Source organism: Carcharhinus amblyrhynchos, chromosome 22, assembly GCF_965287045.1.
Source record: "Carcharhinus amblyrhynchos chromosome 22, sCarAmb.v2.hapA, whole genome shotgun sequence".
Taxonomy (NCBI): Eukaryota; Metazoa; Chordata; class Chondrichthyes; order Carcharhiniformes; family Carcharhinidae; genus Carcharhinus; species Carcharhinus amblyrhynchos.
Window position 1 is genome coordinate 18941148 of NC_137345.1, and position 20118 is coordinate 18961265.

At 44.9% G+C, this 20118-nt stretch overlaps 1 protein-coding gene across 1 annotated transcript in view; it reads right to left on the reverse strand.

Moving 5' to 3' along the window:
* Nucleotides 1–2615: 2615 nt before the first annotated feature.
* The window catches only part of LOC145356766 (zona pellucida sperm-binding protein 3 receptor-like), a 170734-nt gene continuing 153231 nt past the window's right edge, over nt 2616–20118 (reverse strand). The window contains exons 14-17 of the mRNA XM_080209634.1: nt 16493–16672; nt 11082–11261; nt 8850–9029; nt 2616–2800 (exon numbers count right to left, since the gene is read on the reverse strand). Coding sequence (XP_080065760.1) covers nt 2616–2800; nt 8850–9029; nt 11082–11261; nt 16493–16672 — 725 coding nt within the window. The remainder of the gene's footprint in view (nt 2801–8849; nt 9030–11081; nt 11262–16492; nt 16673–20118) is intronic.

Sequence of the window (20118 nt, forward strand, 5' to 3'; positions counted from 1 at the left end):
ATAGGAAGAAGGATATCCTGCTGCAGTTATACAGGGCCTTGGTGAGACCACACCTTGAGTATTGTGGGCAGTTTTGGTCTCCTAGTCTGAGGAAGGACATTGAGGGAGTCCAGCAAAGGTTCACCACACTGATTCCTGGAATGGCAGGACTTGCAAATGAAGAGAGATTGGATCAACTGGGCTTGTACTCACTGGAATTTAGAAGAATGGGTGGGGAGGGGGGTGTCTCATAGAAACACATAAAATGCTGATGAAACTGGACATGCTAAATGTAGGAAGAGTATTCCCAATGTTGGGGAAGTTCAGAGTTAGGGGTCACAGTCTAAAAATAAGAGGTAAGCCATTCAGGACTGAGATGAGGGAGAACTTCCTCACTTAAGAGAGTTGTGAACCTGTGGAATTCTCTACCACTGAAAGCTGTTGGGGTTAGTTTGTTAGATACGTTCAAGGAGGGGTTGAATGTGGCCGTTGTGGTTAAAGGGATCAAGGGATATGGACAGAAAGTAAGAATGGGATCCTGAAAGTGCATGATCAGCCATGATCATATTAAATAGTGGTGCAGGCTCAAAGGGCCGAATGGCCTACTCTCGTATCATTTTCTATGTTTATATGAAAATATAATCATGACCAATTTTTCAATGAGCTTTCAGACATAACCTTATGTCACTTGATGCAAAAAAAGAGGCAGAGTGGGATTCTTACCAGTAGAGGGAGTAGACGTAGTTTATTCTCACTGGAAAGCCAGTTCCTCACAGCTAGAGGGCTCCATTGTGCATGTGCTGATGTTTCAGTGGCCTTTGTAAAATACATAAAACACTGAAGAACTCAGTTTCCCCCACCCCTTCCCAGATATCCCCCCCTCCTCCACTCCAGATTGCTGGCCTCTCCAATCCAATGCTAGCCTCACCCACTCATCGCTGCCCCGATAACTCCTCCCCCTCCCAGTCGATCACTGCCTCGTTACCATCGCCTGCCCCCCACATCCCCATGCATCTTCAGCCTTGGACAGTCGGCACCCCAACTGAATCACAATTGCAGAGAGTGCAGCCTCTCCGCCTCCGCTTCCATCCCAGGCTCACTGTTAATATTCAAAAATCACACTGGCAATCTAGTGCTGGTAAGGTCGCAGCAGGCGAGAAACCGGGCGCCAAGCCGATTTTTTTATAACCTCTCTTGCAATCTTACCAGATCGCCATGCCGATCAACCAGTGTGAAGAGCTGGTAAGATTGCCCCCTAATAGTACAAAGCATAACTAGTGTGTAACAATAGTATCCCCTTGTGATTGAAGTAGATATTGTGTTATACTTGTGTGCTCTCTCGATCTTCTCAAAGGCAGCCAAACACTTAATAATAAGAGGTCTGGCATGAATTATTAAATTACTTTAATGTGCAAGATGTGAACATACAGAGCAATAGTTATGATAGGTATAATTTGTTTATAACATCAAAATAGTGAAATTACACTTTTGCACACCAATGCAACATTTTGTTCAGCAAAATGCTTTTTAATTATTCCCTTGCATTCTAACATTCTTGCAGCCTTTGTTGGACCTCTCTGCCTTCACAGCATTCCATTTTCAGAGACCTGTATTAATGGCTTCCTCTAAGTGTCTGATTTATTTCCTTCATCAGCAAAGAACAGCAAGGATAAGAATACAATGGATGTGAAATAGTAATCAATTATCAAGTCAGGATAATGAATTGTGTATTACTTACATTTGTATAGAACATTTATCCTCTGGTGTCCAGGAGAGATGGGACAGGCAGTCAAAAAGTCCTACGTTATTTTCTATAGGGATGTGGCTGTTACTAGCTAGGTCAGTATGTATTGCCCATTCCTAATTACCTTTCAGCTGAGTGATTTGCTAGGCTATTTCACAGAGGGCATTTGAGAGTTAACCACATTGCTGTGGATCTGGAGTCACAGGCAAGGACGTTTCCTTCCCTAAAGGACATTAGCGAACCAGATGGGTTTTTCCAATAATTGACAATGGCTTCACTTAGATTTTTCACCATTTGTCATGGGAGGGATTCAAACCCAGGTCTCTACGTCTCTAGATTACTAATCCAATGACAGTACGGCGATAGCACCAACTCCCTGTTGACACTGCCAGAATCCTTTGTTCATAAGTGCAACTGTAACTTGCTCTTATGAACAAGGCTCCTGACAATAGCAGGCTCGTGGGACCTTTCTTTACTTATGAATGACAGGTGCCAATGAACGTCCGTTGGGTCCACAAATTTAGACAAGACAAAATTGAGGTTCCCCCTTCCCACCTCAGGATTTTAAAAATGACCGGCCATTAAAATAGCCCGAATGTCACTCCGATACAGAAATTAATCTGCTTGAGAGACAGCCATCTCACCAGTAATCAATGGGAAGTTAAAATCTGGGTCCAGGTGGAGTATTTTCCTTAATTCAATTCATTTTAAAATCCAATATTTAAAAATTATGCCTCCCCTGGCAAAAGAAACCTTTATAAAGAAAAGCTTTTTAAAGTACAAGACATACACAAGACTACTTGAAAAATAAACGTATGATTTAAAAAACTGATAGTTAGGCATTTGCTAATAACTTGAAAACTTTCAGATTGCATAATATGAAAAACAAGATTTATGAATTTGGAATTTTCCAATGTTTAAGAATTGCTTCCGCTTTCTGGTACGAATCTTTGAAAGCTTGAAGGCTTCTTTCTTCAAGTCTAAGAAGATCTCGTTCTGTTTGGACACTATTCATTTTTGTAGCAATGATGTCACATAGCAGTGAAATCGTTTCATTCAGTAATAAAATTGGATTTTCTGTTGGAAACATATTGAGAATGTGAAAAGATTACTTACGCTTTGAAAATATTGCCTTCTACCTGCTGTGCAGAACACTTTATCAGCATAGAAAAGCAAACGAACAACAGTGTGGGATTGATCACAGAGCTGTAGTAGAGCCTACCTTATTTTGTTTGATAATGAGTTCTTTATATTGTCATTGATGCAGGATATCTGTAACGTGCCTTTAAGGGATAGCAGCATGCCATCACTTTAAGGGAAGTGCGGCATGCGGTCTAGCTTCAGTTTCACTTTGCTCTGGAGCAGAACACAGCATGCACAGCCTTGCTGCTTTGATGCTCTTGAGCTTTTTGTCTGTGTATGTTTGTTCACATGTGCCTGTTCTTAATAAATGAACCCTGAATGTGTTTGCATAATTCCTTATGAACACTTGGTGTCTTTACATCATTATAACACAAGCTGCTCCAGAAACTAGCAGCAGACATCCTTGGTTTCCCAAAATCCAAACTCTGAACAGATGCTCTGACGAAGAGTCATCTAGGCTCAAAACATTGGCTCTCTCTCCACAGATGCTGTCAGACTGGCTGAGATTTTCCAGCATTTTTTAGGAGAGCTAGGAGGGGGCATGAGAAGTCCTTGGCTGGTCACATCAAGGAAAATCCCAAAGCTTTTTATGCTTCTGTGAGAAATAAAAGAATGACCAGGGTGAGGTTACGGCCGGTCAAGGATAGTAATAAGAACTTGTGTGTGGAGTCAGAAGAGCTAGGAGAGGCGATGAATGAATACTTTTCTTCAGTGTTCACCAAGGAAAGGGGCCATGTTTTTGAGGATGAGAGTGTGATACAGGCTGATAGGCTGGAGGAGGTTCTGAGGGAAGATGTATTAGCAATTTTGAAAAACCTGAGGGTCGATAAGTCCCCTGGGCCGGATGGGATATATCCTAGGATTCTTTGGGAGGCAAGGGAGGAGATTGCAGAGCTTTTGGCTTTGATCTTTGGGTCCTCACTGTCCATAGGGATAGTGCTAGAGGACTGGAGAGTGGTGAATGTTGTTCCTCTGTTCAAGAAAGAAAATAGGAATGACCCTGGTAATTATAGGCCAGTTAGTCTTACTTCGTTGGTTGGTAAGTTAATGGAAAAGATCCTGAGGGATAGGATTTATGACCATTTGGAAAGATTCAGCTTAAGCTGGGATAGTCAACTCAGATTCATGAAGGGTAATTCTTGCCTCACAAACTTGGTTGAATTCTTTGAGGAGGTAACTAATTGTGTAGATGAAGGTAGAGCAGTTGATGTCATATACATGGATTTTAGTAAGGCGTTTGATAAGGTCCCCAATGTTGGCACGTTGAAGAAAGTAAGGAGGTGTGGGATATGGGAAATTTGGCCAATTGGATAAGTAACTGGCTATCTTACAGAAGACAGAGAGTGGTTGTGGATGGAAAATTTTCAGACTGGGGCCCAGTTACCAGGGATCAGTGCTGGGTCCTCTGCTATTTGTGATTTTTATCAATGACTTGGAGGAGGGGGCTAAAGGTTGGATCAGTAAATTTGCTGATGACACTAAGATTGGTGGAGTAGTGGATAAGGCAGAAGACTGTTGTAGGCTGCAAAGAGACATTGATAGGATGCAGAGCTGGGCCGAAAAATGGCAGATGGAGTTTAACCTTGATAAGTGTCAGGTGATTCATTTTGGTAGGACAAATTTGAATGTGGATTACAGGGTCAATGGCAGAGTTCTGAGGAATGTGGTGGGACAGAGAGATCTTGGGGTTCATATCCACAGATCTCTGAAGGTTGTCACTCAAGTGGATGGAACCGTGAAGAGGGCCTGTGGTGTGTTAGCGTTCATTAACAGGGGGTTAGAGCTTAAGAGCTGTGGGGTGATGCTACAACTGTACAGGTCCTTGGTGAGACCGCATTTGGAATATTGTGTGCAGCTCTGGTCACCTCACTATAAGAAGGATGTGGAAGCATTGGAGAGAGTGCAGAGGAGATTTACCAGGATGCTGTCTGGTTTGGAGGGTAAGTCTTATGAGGAAAGGCTGAGGGAGCTGGGGCTTTTCTCTTTAGAGCAGAGGAGGATGAGAAATGACTTAATAGAGATTTATAAGATGATGAGGAGGATAGATAGAGTGGACGTGCAGAGACTTTCCTTGGGTGGATGTAGCTGTTACTCGGGGGCATAACTATAAGGTTCATGCTGGGAGATATAGGAGGGATGTCTGAGGTAGGTTCTTTACTCGGAGAGTGGTTGGGGTGTAGAATGGACTGCCTGCTGTGATAGTGGAGTCGAACACTTTAGGAACTTTCAAGCGGTTATTGGATAGGCACATGGAGCACATCAGAACGATAGGGAGTGAGATAGCTTGATCTTGGTTTCGGACAAAGTTTGGCACAACATCGAGGGCCGAAGGGCCTGTACTGTGCTGTACTATTCTATGTTCTGATTATTAAAAATTCATTCATGGGATGTGGGCATTGCTGACTGGGCCAGCAATTGTTGTCCATCCCTAATTGCCCTTGAACTAGGAGCTTGCCAGGCCATACAGAGAACCTTTAAAAATCAACCGCATTTCCATGGATCTGGAGTCACATGTAGGCCAGACCAGGTAAGGATGGCAGATTTCCTTCCCAAAAGGACATTAGTGAACTAGATAGGGGTTTCACAACAATGGTTTCATGGTCATCATTAGATTTTTAATTCCAGATTTTTATTGAATTTAAATTTAAACTATCTGCTGTGGTGGGATTCAAACCCAGGAACACAGCATTACTGTGGGCGTCTGGTGACAATACCGCTACACCACTGCCTCTCTGTATTTATTCAACAAGAGACATGTGTACCCCTTCTGCAATCATGGTGCACCTGTTGCCATCTAGAAGGTTCTCCTGATCCTTCTATAATTGATGCATTTTCTGTAGAATTCCCAATGAGATACCTATTATACTACGGAACTATCGAGAACAGAAACCTCCTGGATGGCCTTTTGCCCTATCACCCCAATAAACCTTTCCACTCTAAGTCAATTTGTCCACCACACTGTGAGTTGGTGAAAAAGGAAACCCCAAATAGAAGTATCCTCTTCGAATATACTCCCAATGGAACAAGAAGGTGACTTGGGAAAGAAAAATGAAAACCATCAGGAAAAAAACCAAGCTTTGTGATAAATGTGATTGTGCTACTCATTGAGGGCAATAACCTGAAAGGAAGAGAGTTGACTGTTGCACCTCTTGAACTCATTGAACACCACGGGATTACGGAATAGCCTAGCAAAGGGAAACACTCCATTTTTGAACACTTCTTGACATGTGAACAGTATTAGGGGAATAAATAGATATGGGGGTTAGTATAAGCCTTTTTACATGTCTGCACATCATTTGCATCTCAGCGAATATTTTGAGCACAAGACATCTCTGTGCCTTCTACTTGAATCTAATATCCTGATATGAGCTGATATTTTAGTGCAAACACAAAACTCTGCTCCCAATATTAAACTCATTGTTCAATGAGTACAAGAGGCCCAACAGTCAACTCTCTTCCTTTCAGGTTATTGCCCTCAATGAGTAGCACAATCACATTTATCACAAAGCTTGGTTTTTTTCCTGATGGTTTTCATCTTTCTTCACCAAGTCACCCTCTTGTTCCATTGGGGGTATATTCGAAGAGGATACTTCTATGTGGGGTTTCCTATTTCACTCTGACCTTTGGCTGCTGGGACAGGGCTGACATTGCCGATGTGGTCACGCAGCCAGAGACAGCCCTGTGCAGCTACACAGATCCCTCTGTCTCTGAATTTTAACTGGGACATTTTGGATCAAAGTCTTTGGGCCCTTCCTGCTGGTGGTATCTCCCAGTTCTGCCTGCCCAACGCCCCCCTCCCACACCCCTCCTACTGTGGTAGGTTTCCCCCAGCGGCGGAGGGTGCGAGCCACAGAAAAGGCCGTTGACAACAGCAAGACCGGGAGATCCCGCCACTGGCCAATGATGGTCCACCCCCCGCCGCCACAATCAAACAGATCTGACATATTTGTGCTGCTTGAGTGACCCCTCAGGAATTTCAAGTTGAAGGGATGGAATTTTAACAGTTTTGTTTTTTGGCATAATATTAGGACTGTTTTGGACAGGAAACCTGAATGCAGGAATAACTAACATTCTGATTGCTCTTTCCAGGAGGTCACCAATTAATCGTCCATCTCTGGATTTGCTGATGAGGTTACAGAGGGAGGGTAGGCAGGATGACATGACTGTATCAGTAATTCTGCCCCAGTTGTCACCTAATATTGCAGAGAAGCACAACAGTACTTGGAGGTTTGAGGTAGCACCTTTCATGAGAATGAGGAGGACCTGGGAAGAGTCATCCTGGGTCTCACTGTATTACCTAGAGGATCAGTTGAATGAGATGATCTCTCCCAACCAAGATAGAGGACAGCTGTTTCAGGAAAGTAGATATGGATGGAAGTGGCTGAGGAAGACAGCAGCAGGACTTTGCTTCCTCGAAACTGGAGGTAGTGCACCAAGAGGAAACAGGACCTCAGAAGGGCAGAAAATGTGAGTAATATATCATTGCGAGGTGCCAAACCCTTCAGTGGCCTTTTCAGCATTCTTCTAAACAGCATACCCTAGAGCCTGACACCTTTCAGCTCCTCTCATTCCTCTCTCTCTTCAGGTACCTCACATTCCTAGCGGAGAAGTCAACACTCTTGCCCCAATGCCTTAGCGACATCCTCAATAAAGTTTCTTTTACTGCTCTGTACGCACACCATCATGACCACTCACATCTCTCTGCCTTCTTTCCTCACAATTAAAGAGAGCATGCAATTTGGTGAGAGGCAGGGCTGGATGGTTGGGAAGGCAGGAAGCAGAGTGAGGATGGTATCTCCATTAACTGGCACCTTGTTGGCCATCCACAATGCATGCCCACCTGTTCTACTTGGGAGAAGATCTAGGATCATGAAGATGAAGGCGTGAGCAGCAAACTGCTGTGAGACCCTGAAGCCCCTTGAGGTACCGGTATCGGGACACATGCTGGGAAAGCGGGTCCTCTGCCTGTTTGGATATTACCTCCTCCCAACTGTACCTAGGTGACCATCCCCTCTTCCCTGTGGAGGAGCATGTGGATAAGGGAAAGGCACTGGTACCACTGCTGCTCTTCCTCCAGCTGCAACTGGGTCGTGTTGCTGTGCTTTAGGCCCTTGCACTAGACTCTGAGCAAAGGGGCAATGATGGAGATGTGCATTTTGGAGGCTGGCTGTTCAGCTGAAGGAGGGTGAGGTGCTGGCTGGAGCACCTTAGCAACATCTGGCAATTGCCTGTCACACAGTGATTGTACTTTCCTCCAGAGAACATGCTTTAAGCATCTCACTTGACCATGTTTGCAGCTTTTCAATGTAACTCATCAAGCCCCTCACAGGTTGTCAGTTTCTTTGAGGAAGTCCATCCCACTCTGCCCTTGTCTCCTCCAAACTGCTGGAGGAGACACAGAGTGAAACTGCTCAGCTGTTGGAAAAATGGAATCCGTTTCCAAATTCCCTCTAAATTAGCTGAATAATGACATACACTATAAGAAATAATCTGGAATTAAGAATGCACTGATAACCATGAGACCATTGTCGATTGTTGGGAAAACCTATCTGGTTCACTGACATCCTTTAGGGAAGGAAATCTGCCGTCCTTACCTGGTCTGGCTCACATGTGACTCCAGGCCCACAGCAATGTGGTTCACTCTCAATTGCCCTCTGAAATGGCCTAGCAGACCACTCAGTTGTATTAGGCTCACCACCGCTTTCTAAAGAGGCAACTAGGGATGGGCAATAAATGGTGGCCAGCCAGCGATGTCCACGTTACATGAATGAATTTTTAAAAAATGCCTTCCTACCTCACCAACAGGTTCACTTCCAACCCAGGCCGGAGAAAGAGGAAAGGAGTCGGGGGGAATGTTGGGATATTGACTTGACTTTTTCCCAGCACACACCCTCCACCAGCCTGGGGAAAAATCCCTCAGGATAGAAAATTGTGATTGCTTTTTCTTTTAATTCTGTAATGAGGATTCCGTGTACTTCCTTACCTTTTTGGCAGGTGGGTATCTGCGGCTCAAAGTTTCCACTTATCTGGCATACACTTCTTGTTTCCTCACGCGGTCTGAAACCACGATTGCATCTGACTGTGACGACTTCTCGATAATAGTAAGTATATTTATGCGGTGTTATTACGCCATTGTCAATATAATGGGGTGCCTCACAAATAACTGCAAGAGAGGAATGTATTAGTCTTCACTGGGTGACTGGTTATTGTTAGGCATGATGTTCTTCCATTGGGATAGAAAATTATTTCTGTTCATTACTTTCTGAGATGATGAAGCGTTTGTGGAATTTGTGTTGCTATCAAATGGAATTAATTTACCCTGGTTTTAAGTTCCAACATCTCTCTTCCTTTATTTTATCAGAATGCCTTGCTTACAGTGATGTGGGTTTGCGATTTATGGATTGGATTTAACACAAAGCCGAATACATGTTGATATTCATTCACAAATGTTAGTAATTCCAGAGTCCATTGCTAAAGTGCGGGGATATCAGAACAGGAGGTGGCCATTCAGCCCCTCAAGGCATTCGATTTGCTCAGTTCAATGTGCTACATAACTCCACCCACTTTAATATCAAAATATAATTTCTGAGGGGCAGTGTCCATGACTGAAAACAATAAATCAGATGCTTACCACAATGCAATAAAACAAATGTATAACATTGTATTCCTGTTCTCCCCTTCTTATTCCTTCAGCCACTGCATCCTGATCAGTGGTGAGTGTCCCTCTGGTAATTGAGAAGCCCTCCTATAGATGGCCCTATGCCCCAGGGGCAGGCACTTCAGCACTCTGCCCAGTGAAGGGCCAGCCCACAGAAACAGCTCCTGCATTTACCAAGTGCCCTTCCAACCCCGTGGCCAAGTTCTGCCTGAATCACCCTGGCAAACCTGATCCCACTTCCGTTGATCTGACGGCAGGGTCCAGGATTGGCTGCTTTCCCTGCAGTGGCCATCGTTGACTCTCCGATTGGCTGGCAGCACCTGGAGGTGAGATACTGTCCCCTAAAGAATGGGATCCCCAACACCAGGCAGTTAATTACCTGGTGCCCTGGTTCCTCCAAAGTGACTGAGGTGGGATTCTCCTTGGTGTTATGGGTGACCTCAGTGTCACTACTGCTCAGACAGAATTCAGTCCAAGATGTGCAACTCGTGAAACACAGACAAATTCCTTTGTAGCTTATCTATTCAGTAAGCAGGGTGAGGGCACTCATGTTTACACCTTTAGCAATTATGCTGCATTTTCTTGCCATCTACATGATCCTCCTGATACTTTTACAAGCTGCTGCATATTGTCCAGGACTCACAACGTGATACCTATCAAATTTGAGCATAAGTGCAAGAGCAAAGATTGAACCATGGGTTCTGTATGTCTCAAGCGCAGGCCTTAATTTGTTCTAAGCTGCAGACACAACCTTTTCTTTATATTAATAAGCCAGTGTTATGTCGGAGGACTGGCTTTGGCGAGGTTATTACATTCTACTTTCAATCTGGTGTTGGGGCTTTTTCCCTCCTCCCAACTGTATCTCAGTGGCCATCCCCTCTTCCCAGTGGAGGGGCTTGTGGATAACGGGAAGGCAGCTGGCACCATTCTGCTGTTCCTCCAGCTGAAGCTTGGGCATTTTGCTGTGCTTTAGCCCCTCGCACTGGACCCTCAGCAGGGGGGCAATGGCGGGGATGCACAAACTGCTCTCGTGCCAATCTAGAAGCTGGCTGTAGCGATGTTCAGCTGAAGGAAGCTGGCTGGGTGAAGTACCTTACTAACATCTGGCTATTGCCTGTCACACAGTGATAGCACTCTCTGACAGAGGGAGTGCTTTACACAGCAGCCTCTCGCTTGACCATGTCAGCAGCTCTTTGGTGTAACTCATCAAACCCCTCGCAGGTTGTCAGTTTCAGTGAGGAAGTCCCTTCCACTCTGCCCTTGTCTTCCCCAACCTGCTGGAGGAGACGCAGAGTGAGACTGCTCAGCTTTGGAAAAATGAAATCCATTTGCAGATTCCCTCTGAAATGGAGGATTAACAACATTCATTGCCTTCTGACCTCATCTACTGATCCATTTCTGGAGAAAGAGGATTGGAGTAAAGGGAATGTTGGGATACTGACTTGAAATTTTCACTGAACACATCCTCCACCAGCTGGAAAAATAACTCCTTGTGATATAAAATTGTTATTGCTTTTTCTTTGCATTCTGTCATATGGTTTCCATGTGCTTCCTTACCTCTTTGGCAGGTGGGTATAGGTGGTTCAAATCTCCCATCCGTGCTGCATGTAACACTTGTCTCCACAAATGGCTTGAAACCAGAAAAGCATTCGAATGTAGCACTGTCTCCATAATAATAAGTCTTTTCTTGTGATGTTCTTCTGCCATGGCTAATATAATTGGGTGCCTCACAAGTAACTGCAAGGGAGGAATGTATTAGTCTTCACTGGGTGACCAGTTATTGTTAGGAATGATATTCTTCCATTGGGATAGAAAATTATTTCTGTTCATTACTTAGAACCATAGAAAATTACAGCTCAAAAGCAGGCTTTTTGGCCCTTCTTGTCCGTGCCGAACCATTTTTTGCCTAGTCCCACTGACTGGCACTTGAACCATATCCCTCCACACCCCTCTCATCCATGAACCCATCCAAGTTTTTCTTAAATGTTAAAAGTGACCCCCCATTTACCACTTTATCCAGCAGCTTATTCCACACTCCCACCACTCTCTGCATGAAGAAGCCCCCCCCCCCCAATATTCCCTTTAAACTTTTCTCCTTTCACCCTTAACCCATACCCTCTGTTTTTTCTCCCCCAGCCTCACTGGAAAAAGCCTGCTTGCATTCAGTCTACCTATACCCTTCAACATCTTATACACCTCTATCAGATCTCCCCTCATTCCTCTACACTCCAGGGAATGAAGTCCTAACCTAAGAACATAAGAACATAAGAAATAGGAGCAGGAGTAGGCCATCTGGCCCTTCGAGCCTGCCCCGCCATTCAATAAGATCATGGCTGATCTGTCGTGGCTCAGTTCCACATTCCCGCCCGCTCCCCATAACCCTTAATCCCCTCTCTTATCAAAAACCCATCAACCCGCGTCTTAAAAATATTTAGCGAGGCAGCCTCCACCACTTCAACGGGCAGAGAATTCCAGAGATTCACCACCCTTTGAGTGAAGAAGTTCTTCCTCAACTCCGTTCTAAACCGCGCCCCCCCCCCTTTATCTTGAGGCTGTGCCCCCTAGTCCTACTGTCCTTTCTGAGCGGGAAGAGTCTCTCCACCTCTATCCTATCCATCCCATTCATCATCTTATATGTCTCAATGAGATCTCCCCTCATTCTTCTAAACTCTAACGAGTACAAGCCTAGTTTATTCAGCCTCTCCTCATAGCTCAACCCCCTCAACTCCGGCATCAGCCCAGTAAACCTCCTCTGCACTCCCTCCAAGGCCAAAATATCCTTGCATAAGTACGGCGCCCAAAACTGCACACAGTACTCCAGCTGCGGCCTCACCAATGCCCTATATAGCCACAGCAAGACCTCCCTACTTTTATATTCAATCCCCCTCGCTATGAAGGCCAGCATCCCATTAGCCTTCCTGACCACCTGCTGCACCTGCAAGCTGGGTTTTTGCACAAGGACCCCGAGGTCCCTCTGCACCGTCGCCTGCTGCAGTTTTTCGCCACGTAAGTAATAATCCTTCCTACCATTATTCCTACCAAAGTGGACCACCTCGCACTTGCCAACATCAAATTCCATTTGCCAGTTCCTGGCCCATTCGCCCAGCCTATCTAGATCCTTCTGTAGACTCTCCACACCCTCCGCGCAATTTGCCGTTCCACCAATCTTGGTGTCATCAGCAAATTTCGATACCATACACTCGGTTCCCTCCTCCAGATCATCTATATAAATGGTAAATAGCTGAGGCCCCAGCACCGACCCCTGGGGCACTCCAGTAGTCACCAACCGCCGAATAGCACCCATTGACCCCCACTCTCTGCCTCCTATTTGACAACCAATCCTCTATCCACGCTAACACCCTACCCCCAACTCCATGTCCCCTGACCTTCTGCAATAACCTCTTGTGAGGTACCTTTTCAAACGCCCTCTGAAAATCAAGAAAGACCACATCCACTGGCTCTCCTCTATCCACCGCCCTAGACACATCCGCATAGAACTCCAGTAAATTCGTCAGACACGACTTCCCCTTAACGAAACCGTGCTGCGTCTGCTCTATCAAGAAATTCCCCTCAAGATGCCTCGCTATTTCCGCCTTGATGACGGATTCTAACATTTTACCTACAACAGACGTTAAACTAAGCGGCCTATAATTCCCTGCCTTTTGCCTGGCACCCTTCTTAAACAACGGCGAAACATTAGCCGTTTTCCAATCTTCCGGCGCTTCCCCGGAATCCAGCGACGTTTGGAAAATAACCACCAAGGCATCCACTGTCACCTCTGCCATTTCTTTCAGAACCCTCGGATGCATTCCATCCAGTCCTGGGGACTTGTCCACAATCAGCCCCTCCAGTCTGTCGAGCACCGCCTCTCTAGTAACAATAATGTCATTGAGACCCTCCAGTCCTACCACCTTTCCATCTCTAACACCAGGCAAATTATTCACGTCCTCCTCCGTGAAGACCGAAACAAAAAAGTTATTCAAGACCTCAGCCATTTCCCCATCCCCTACCACTAAGTCCCCCTTCTCATCCTCTAAAGGACCAACGTTCACCCTAGCCAGCCTCTTCCTTGTTATATATTTATAAAAACTCTTGCTATCCTTTTTTATATTAAGTGCTAGCCCAGCTTCGTAGTTTCTCCTACCCTTCTTTATCAAATTCTTTGTCAATCTTTGTTGACATTTAAACCTCTCCCAATCCTCTTCTCGCCCACTACTCTTAGCTACTCTAAATTCCTCCGCTTTTAATTTAACACTTTCCTTCACCTCCTTCGTTATCCACGGCTTATTACCTCTCCTCCTACGGTCCTTTTTGACCTATTCAATCTCTCTCTGTAACTCAGCTTCTCAACTCCTAGCAACATCCTCGTGAACCTTCTCTGCACTCTTTCAACCTAATTTACATCCTTCCTGCAACTAGGTAACCAAAACTGTACACAATATTCTAAATTCGGCCTCACCAATGCCTTATATAACCTTACCATAACACTCCAATTTTTATACTCAATACTCCGATTTATAAAGGCCAATGTACCAAAAGCACTCTTTATGACCCTATCCACCTGTGACGACACTTTTAGGGAATTCTGTACCTGTATTCCCAGATCCCTCTGTTCAACTGTACTCTTCAGAGTCCTACCATTTAGCCTGTATGTTCTACTTTGGTTTGTCCTTCCAAAGTGCAATACCTCACACTTGTCTGCATTAAATTCCATTTGCCATTTTTCAGCCCATTTTTCTAGTTGGTCCAAGTCCCTCTGCAAGCTTTGAAAACCTTCCTCACTGTCCACTACACCTCCAATCTTTGTATCATCAGCAAATTTGCTGATCCAATTTACCACATTATCATCCAGATCATTGATATAGACGACAAACAACAATGGACCCGACACCGATCCCTGCGGCACTCCACTAATCACAGGCCTTCACTCAGAGAAGCAATCCTCGACAACTACTCTCTGGTTTCTTCCATTGAGCCAGTGTCTAATCCAATTTACAACCTCCCCATTCACTTTCTGAGTTGATGAAACTTTTGAAGAATCTGCCACCAAATTGAATGAATTTACCCTGGATTTAATGTTCAACATCTTTCTTTCCTTATTTTGTCCGAATGCCTTTCCTACAGTGATCTGGATTTATGATTTATCGATTAGATTTCACACAAAGCAGTAAACCAAAAATATTCATTAACAAATGTTAGTAATTCCAGAGTCCATTGCTAAAGTGCGGGGATATCAGAACAGGAAGTGGCCATTCAGCCCCTAAAGGCATTCGATTTGCTCAGTTCAATGTGCTACATAACTCCACCCACTTTAATATCAAAATATAATTTCTGAGGGGCAATGCCCATGACTGAAAACAGTAGTTCAGATGGATACAATAGTGCAAGATAACGATGCATAACATTGTATTCCTGTTCTCCCCTTCTTATTCCTTCAGCCACTGCATCCTGATCAGTGGTGAGTGTCCCTCTGGTAATTGAGAAGCCCTCCTATAAATGGCTCTATACCCCAGGGGCAGGCACTTCAGCACTCTGCCCAGTGAAGAGCCAGCCCACAGAAACACCTCCTGCATTTACCAAGTGCCCTTCCAACCCCGTGGCCAAGTTCTGCCTGAATCACCCTGGCAAACCTGATCCCACTTCCGTTGATCTGACGGCAGGGTCCAGGATTGGCTGCTTTCCCTGCAGTGGCCATCGTTGACTCTCCGACTGGCTGGCAGCACCTGGAGGTGAGATACTGTCCCCTAAAGAATGGGATCCCCAACACCAGGCAGTTAATTACCTGGTGCCCTGGTTCCTCCAAAGTGACTGAGGTGGGATTCTCCTTGGCATTACGCGTGACCTTAGTGTCACTGCTGCTTGGACAGAATTCAGTCTAAGATGTGCAACTCGTGAAACACAGACAAATTCCTTTGTAGCTTATCTATTCAGTAAGCAGGGTGAGGGCACTCATGTTTACACCTTTAGCAATTATGCTGCATTTTCTTGTCATCTACATGATCCTCCTGGTACTTCTACATCTGATGCATATTGTCTGGCTTTTTTTTAAACTCTACATTGAAGAAGGAGGCCATTCAGGCTATCGAGTCTGCACCGACAACAATCCCACCCCAGGCCTCATCCCTACAACCCCACACATTTAGCCCGCTAATCCCTCTAACCTACACATCCCGGGATACTAAGGGACAATTTAGCATGGCCAATCAGCCTAACCCACATACCTTTGAAGTGTGGGAGGAAACCAGAGCACTTGGAGGAAACCTGTGCAGACATGGGGACAAACTCCACACAGACAATGACCTGGGCAGCGAATCGAACGCTCCTCCTGGAGCTGTGAGGTAGCAGTGCTAACCACTGTGCTTCCCCATTTTGCTGTGCTTTTGCCCCCTTGCACTAGATCCTCAGCAGAGGAGCAATGGCGGGGATGCACAAACTGCTCTCATGTCTGTCTAGACGCTGGCTGTAGGGACGTTCAGCTGAAGGAGGGTGAAGTGCTGGCTGGGTGAAGTACCTCACTAATATCTGGCGATTGCCTGTCACACAGTGATTGCACTCTCTGACTGAGGGAGTGCTTCACGCCACAGCCTCTCACTCGACCATGTCAGCAGCTCTTCAGTCTACCTCATCAAACCTCTCACAGGTTGTCAGTTTCAGTGAGCCCTTGGTCTTCTCCAGCCTGCTGGAGGAGACACAGGGTGAGACTGCTCAGCTTTGGAAAAATGGAATCCATCTGCAGATTCCCTCTAAAGTGGCGGATTAACGAAATTCATTGCCTCCCGACCTCACCAACAGATTTGCTCCTTATCCAGCCCGGAGAAAAAGGATTGGAGTCAAGGGAACATTGGGATATTGACTTGTCTTTTTGCCTGCACACGCCTTCCGCCAGACTGGAAAAAAATGCTCATGATATAAAATTGTTATTTTTTTTTCTTTTAATTCTGTAATGAGGTTTCCGTGTGGTTCCTTACCTTTTTGGCAGGTGGGTATCCGCGGCTCAAAGTTTCCATTCATCTGGCATACACTTCTTATTGTACCAAACGGTCTGAAACCACGATTGCATCTGACTGTGACGCTGTTTCGATAATAGTAAGTAAATTTATGCGGTGTTATTACGCCATTGTCAATATAATGGGGTGCCTCACAAGTAACTGCAAGAGAAGAATGTATTCGTCTTCACTGGGTGACTGGTTATTGTTAGGTATGATGTTCTTCCATTGGGATGGAAAATTATTTCTGTTCATTACTTTCTGAAATGATGAAGCTTTTGTGGAATTTGTGTTGCTATCAAATGGAATTAATTTACCCTGGTTTTAAGTTCCAACATCTCTCTTCCTTTATTTTATCAGAATGCCTTGCTTACAGTGATGTGGGTTTGCGATTTATGGATTGGATTTAACACAAAGCCGAATACATGTTGATATTCATTCACAAATGTTAGTAATTCCAGAGTCCATTGCTAAAGTGCGGGGATATCAGAACAGGAGGGGGCCATTCAGCCCCTCAAGGCATTCGATTTGCTCAGTTCAATGTGCTAGATAACTCCACCCACTTTAATATCAAAATATAATTTCTGAGGGGCAATGCCCATGACTGAAAACAGTAGTTCAGATGGATACAATAGTGCAAGATAACGATGCATAACATTGTATTCCTGTTCTCCCCTTCTTATTCCTTCAGCCACTGCATCCTTATCAGTGGTGAGTGTCCCTCTGGTATGTGAGAAGCCCTCCTATAAATGGCTCTATACCCCAGGGGCAGGCACTTCAGCACTCTGCCCAGTGAAGGGCCAGCCCACAGAAACACCTCCTGCGTTTACCAAGTACCCTCCCAAACCTGTGGCCAAGCTCTGCCTGAATGACCCTGGCAAACCTGATCCCACTTCCCTTGATCTGACAGCAGGGTCCAGGATTGGCTGCTTTCCCTGCAGTGCCCACCGTTGGCTCTCTGATTGGCTGGCAGCAGCTGGAGGTGAAATACTGTCCCCGGAAGAATGGGATCCCCAACACCAGGCAGTTAATTACCTGGTGCCCTGGTTCCTCCAAACTGACTGAGGTGGGATTCCCCTCAGCGTTATGGGTGACTTTAGTGCCATTGCTGCTCAGACAGAATTTAGTCCCTGTTATGCAACTCGAGAAACACAGACAAATTCCTTTGTAGCTTATCTATTCAGTAAGCAGGGTGAGGGCACTCATGTTTACACCTTTAGCAATTATGTTCCATTTCCTTGCGATTTACATGTTCTTCTTGGTACTTATATGTGGTGCATATTGTATGGGACTCACAATGTGATACCTATTTAACTCAGGGGAAACAACTCTTCACCTCCTGGATGACCATTTGCCCCATCACATCAATAAACATTTCCAATTCGTTCCCTTAATTGTTCAGAAGTCAATTCCTCTGTCACACTTCAAGTTGATGACGGTGTTTTTGAGCACAGTTTAATTTCAGATTAGATTAGTAACTAAGATCACCCAGGTTTTCAGCACATTTATCACCTGATGTAGGAACAGCAGTTGAAAAATAAAGATACATGGAGATTTTTAAAAAAGAGCTCATCTTTTGCACTTCTAAAAATCATTGATGTCAGGTGCAGGTTTCAGACAAAAGATATGTCTCTGCCTTTTGCGATCTACATGTTAATCATGATTCTCAACACCCTGGAAATATCAACTAAATTTTATTCTCGCTATTAAACTAATAACGCAATGAGTCAGAATTATGCAAAACTTACCCTCACTTCCTTACTGCCAGCTTATTTCCCCAGTGATTTACACGACCATATCAGTCACAGTGGAGGCGATGGCCTGTGGTATTATCACTAGACTATTAATCCAGAAACTCAGCTAATGTTTTGTGGACCCAGGTTTGAATCCTGCCACAGCAGTTGGTGGAATTTGAACTCAATAAAACAAATTAATGATGACCATGAAACCATTGTTGGAAAAACCCATCTGGTTGACTAATGTCCTTTATGGAAAGCAATTCATTATCCTTACCTGGCCTGGCCTACATGTGACTCCAGAGCCACAGCAATGTGGTTGACTCTCAACTGCCCTGGAGAATTAGGAATGGACAATAAATGGTAGCCAGCCAGCGACACCCATGCCCCGTGAATGAATTTAAAAAAGACAAGGCTGCTCACTGTTAGTTACTTTTTAAGAAAAACATCCTTTACTGTGATGTGAAATTGCTGTCACATATTTGTTGTTCATTCCTAATTGCACTTTATGGTGTTTGTCCTCTTTTACAGCTGACCTGCAGAGACTTTACATGACCCAGGTAAGCAATCAGGGACCATGGCGAGAGATCACGTTAACAAGCCTGGGCTAGCCCCGCAGATTTGATCCTGGAAGCTGACTGGTGGTACAAGGCTACAAAACGTTTGCATTATAGTTGTATGTAAATAAATGTTAGAGCTGTTATTTACCTAACTGGTGAATGGGAGTTTTGCACCCTTGAACTGAGAGATTGAGGCCATTTTGGAGGACAGTGCAGAGCCAGCCACATTACTGTGGGTCTGGAGTCACATTCAGACCAGGCCAGCGAAGGAAAACTTTCCTAAAGGGGGTCAGCGAACCAGATGGGTTTTTATGACAATCGATACTTTATTAATTGAATTTAAATTCCAGCAACTGCTGTCTTGGGATGTGAAATAAAAAGTCTCAAAACACCAGGTTAAAGTCCAACAGGTTTATTTGGTAGCACAAGCTTTCGGTGTCTCGCTGTTCTTCAGGTGAGTGAGGAGTTCTTCACTCACCTGAAAAAGGAGCGACACTCCAAAAGCTTGTGCTACCAGATAAACCTGTTGGACTTTAACCTGGTGTTGTGAGATTTCTTACTGTGCTTACCCCAGTCCAACGCTGGCATCTCCACATCATGGGATGTGAACGCAGACCCCTCCCCGACCCCCAACCCGGCTGGTGCATTAGCCGAGGCCTCTGCTTACTAATCCAGTGACATTATCACTAAGATACCATCTTCTTGTGATTCGGAAGGTCCATTAATCTTCCCCAAGTGATCTTCTTATTCCACTGGGGAAGGGAAAGATTTATTCCTGGCTTCCTCTCCAGTCTGACATTCAGCTGATGGGTGGAGTGAGCATTGCAGATGCGTGCATTGCAGACAGAGGCAGCCCAATCAGACTAACTATTCCCTCTGTCCCTGGATCTGAGGCGGAAGATCTGCTGTGTCCCACTCGTGTCAGCAAAGTGGACACCCTGGAACTTCATTTGATTTGATATGATTTATTATTGTCACATGTATCAGTACACAATGAAAAGTATTGTTTCTTGCGTGTGATACAGACAAAGCATACCATTCATAGAGAAGGAAAGGAGAGAGTTAGAAATGTGGTGTTACAGTCATAGATAGGGTGTGAGAAAGGTTAACTTAATGCGAGATAGGTCCACTCAGAAGTCTGATGCCAGCAGGGAAGCTGTTTTTGAGTCGGTTGGTACATGACTCAGGCTTTTGTATCTTTTTCCTGGCAGTAGATATGACCTAAAGGCTGGAATCACCTTAGTAGTTTTTGGAGAAGAGCTGGAGATATTTTCCTGTTGGGAATCTGAATGCTGGACTAAAAGAGCTATTG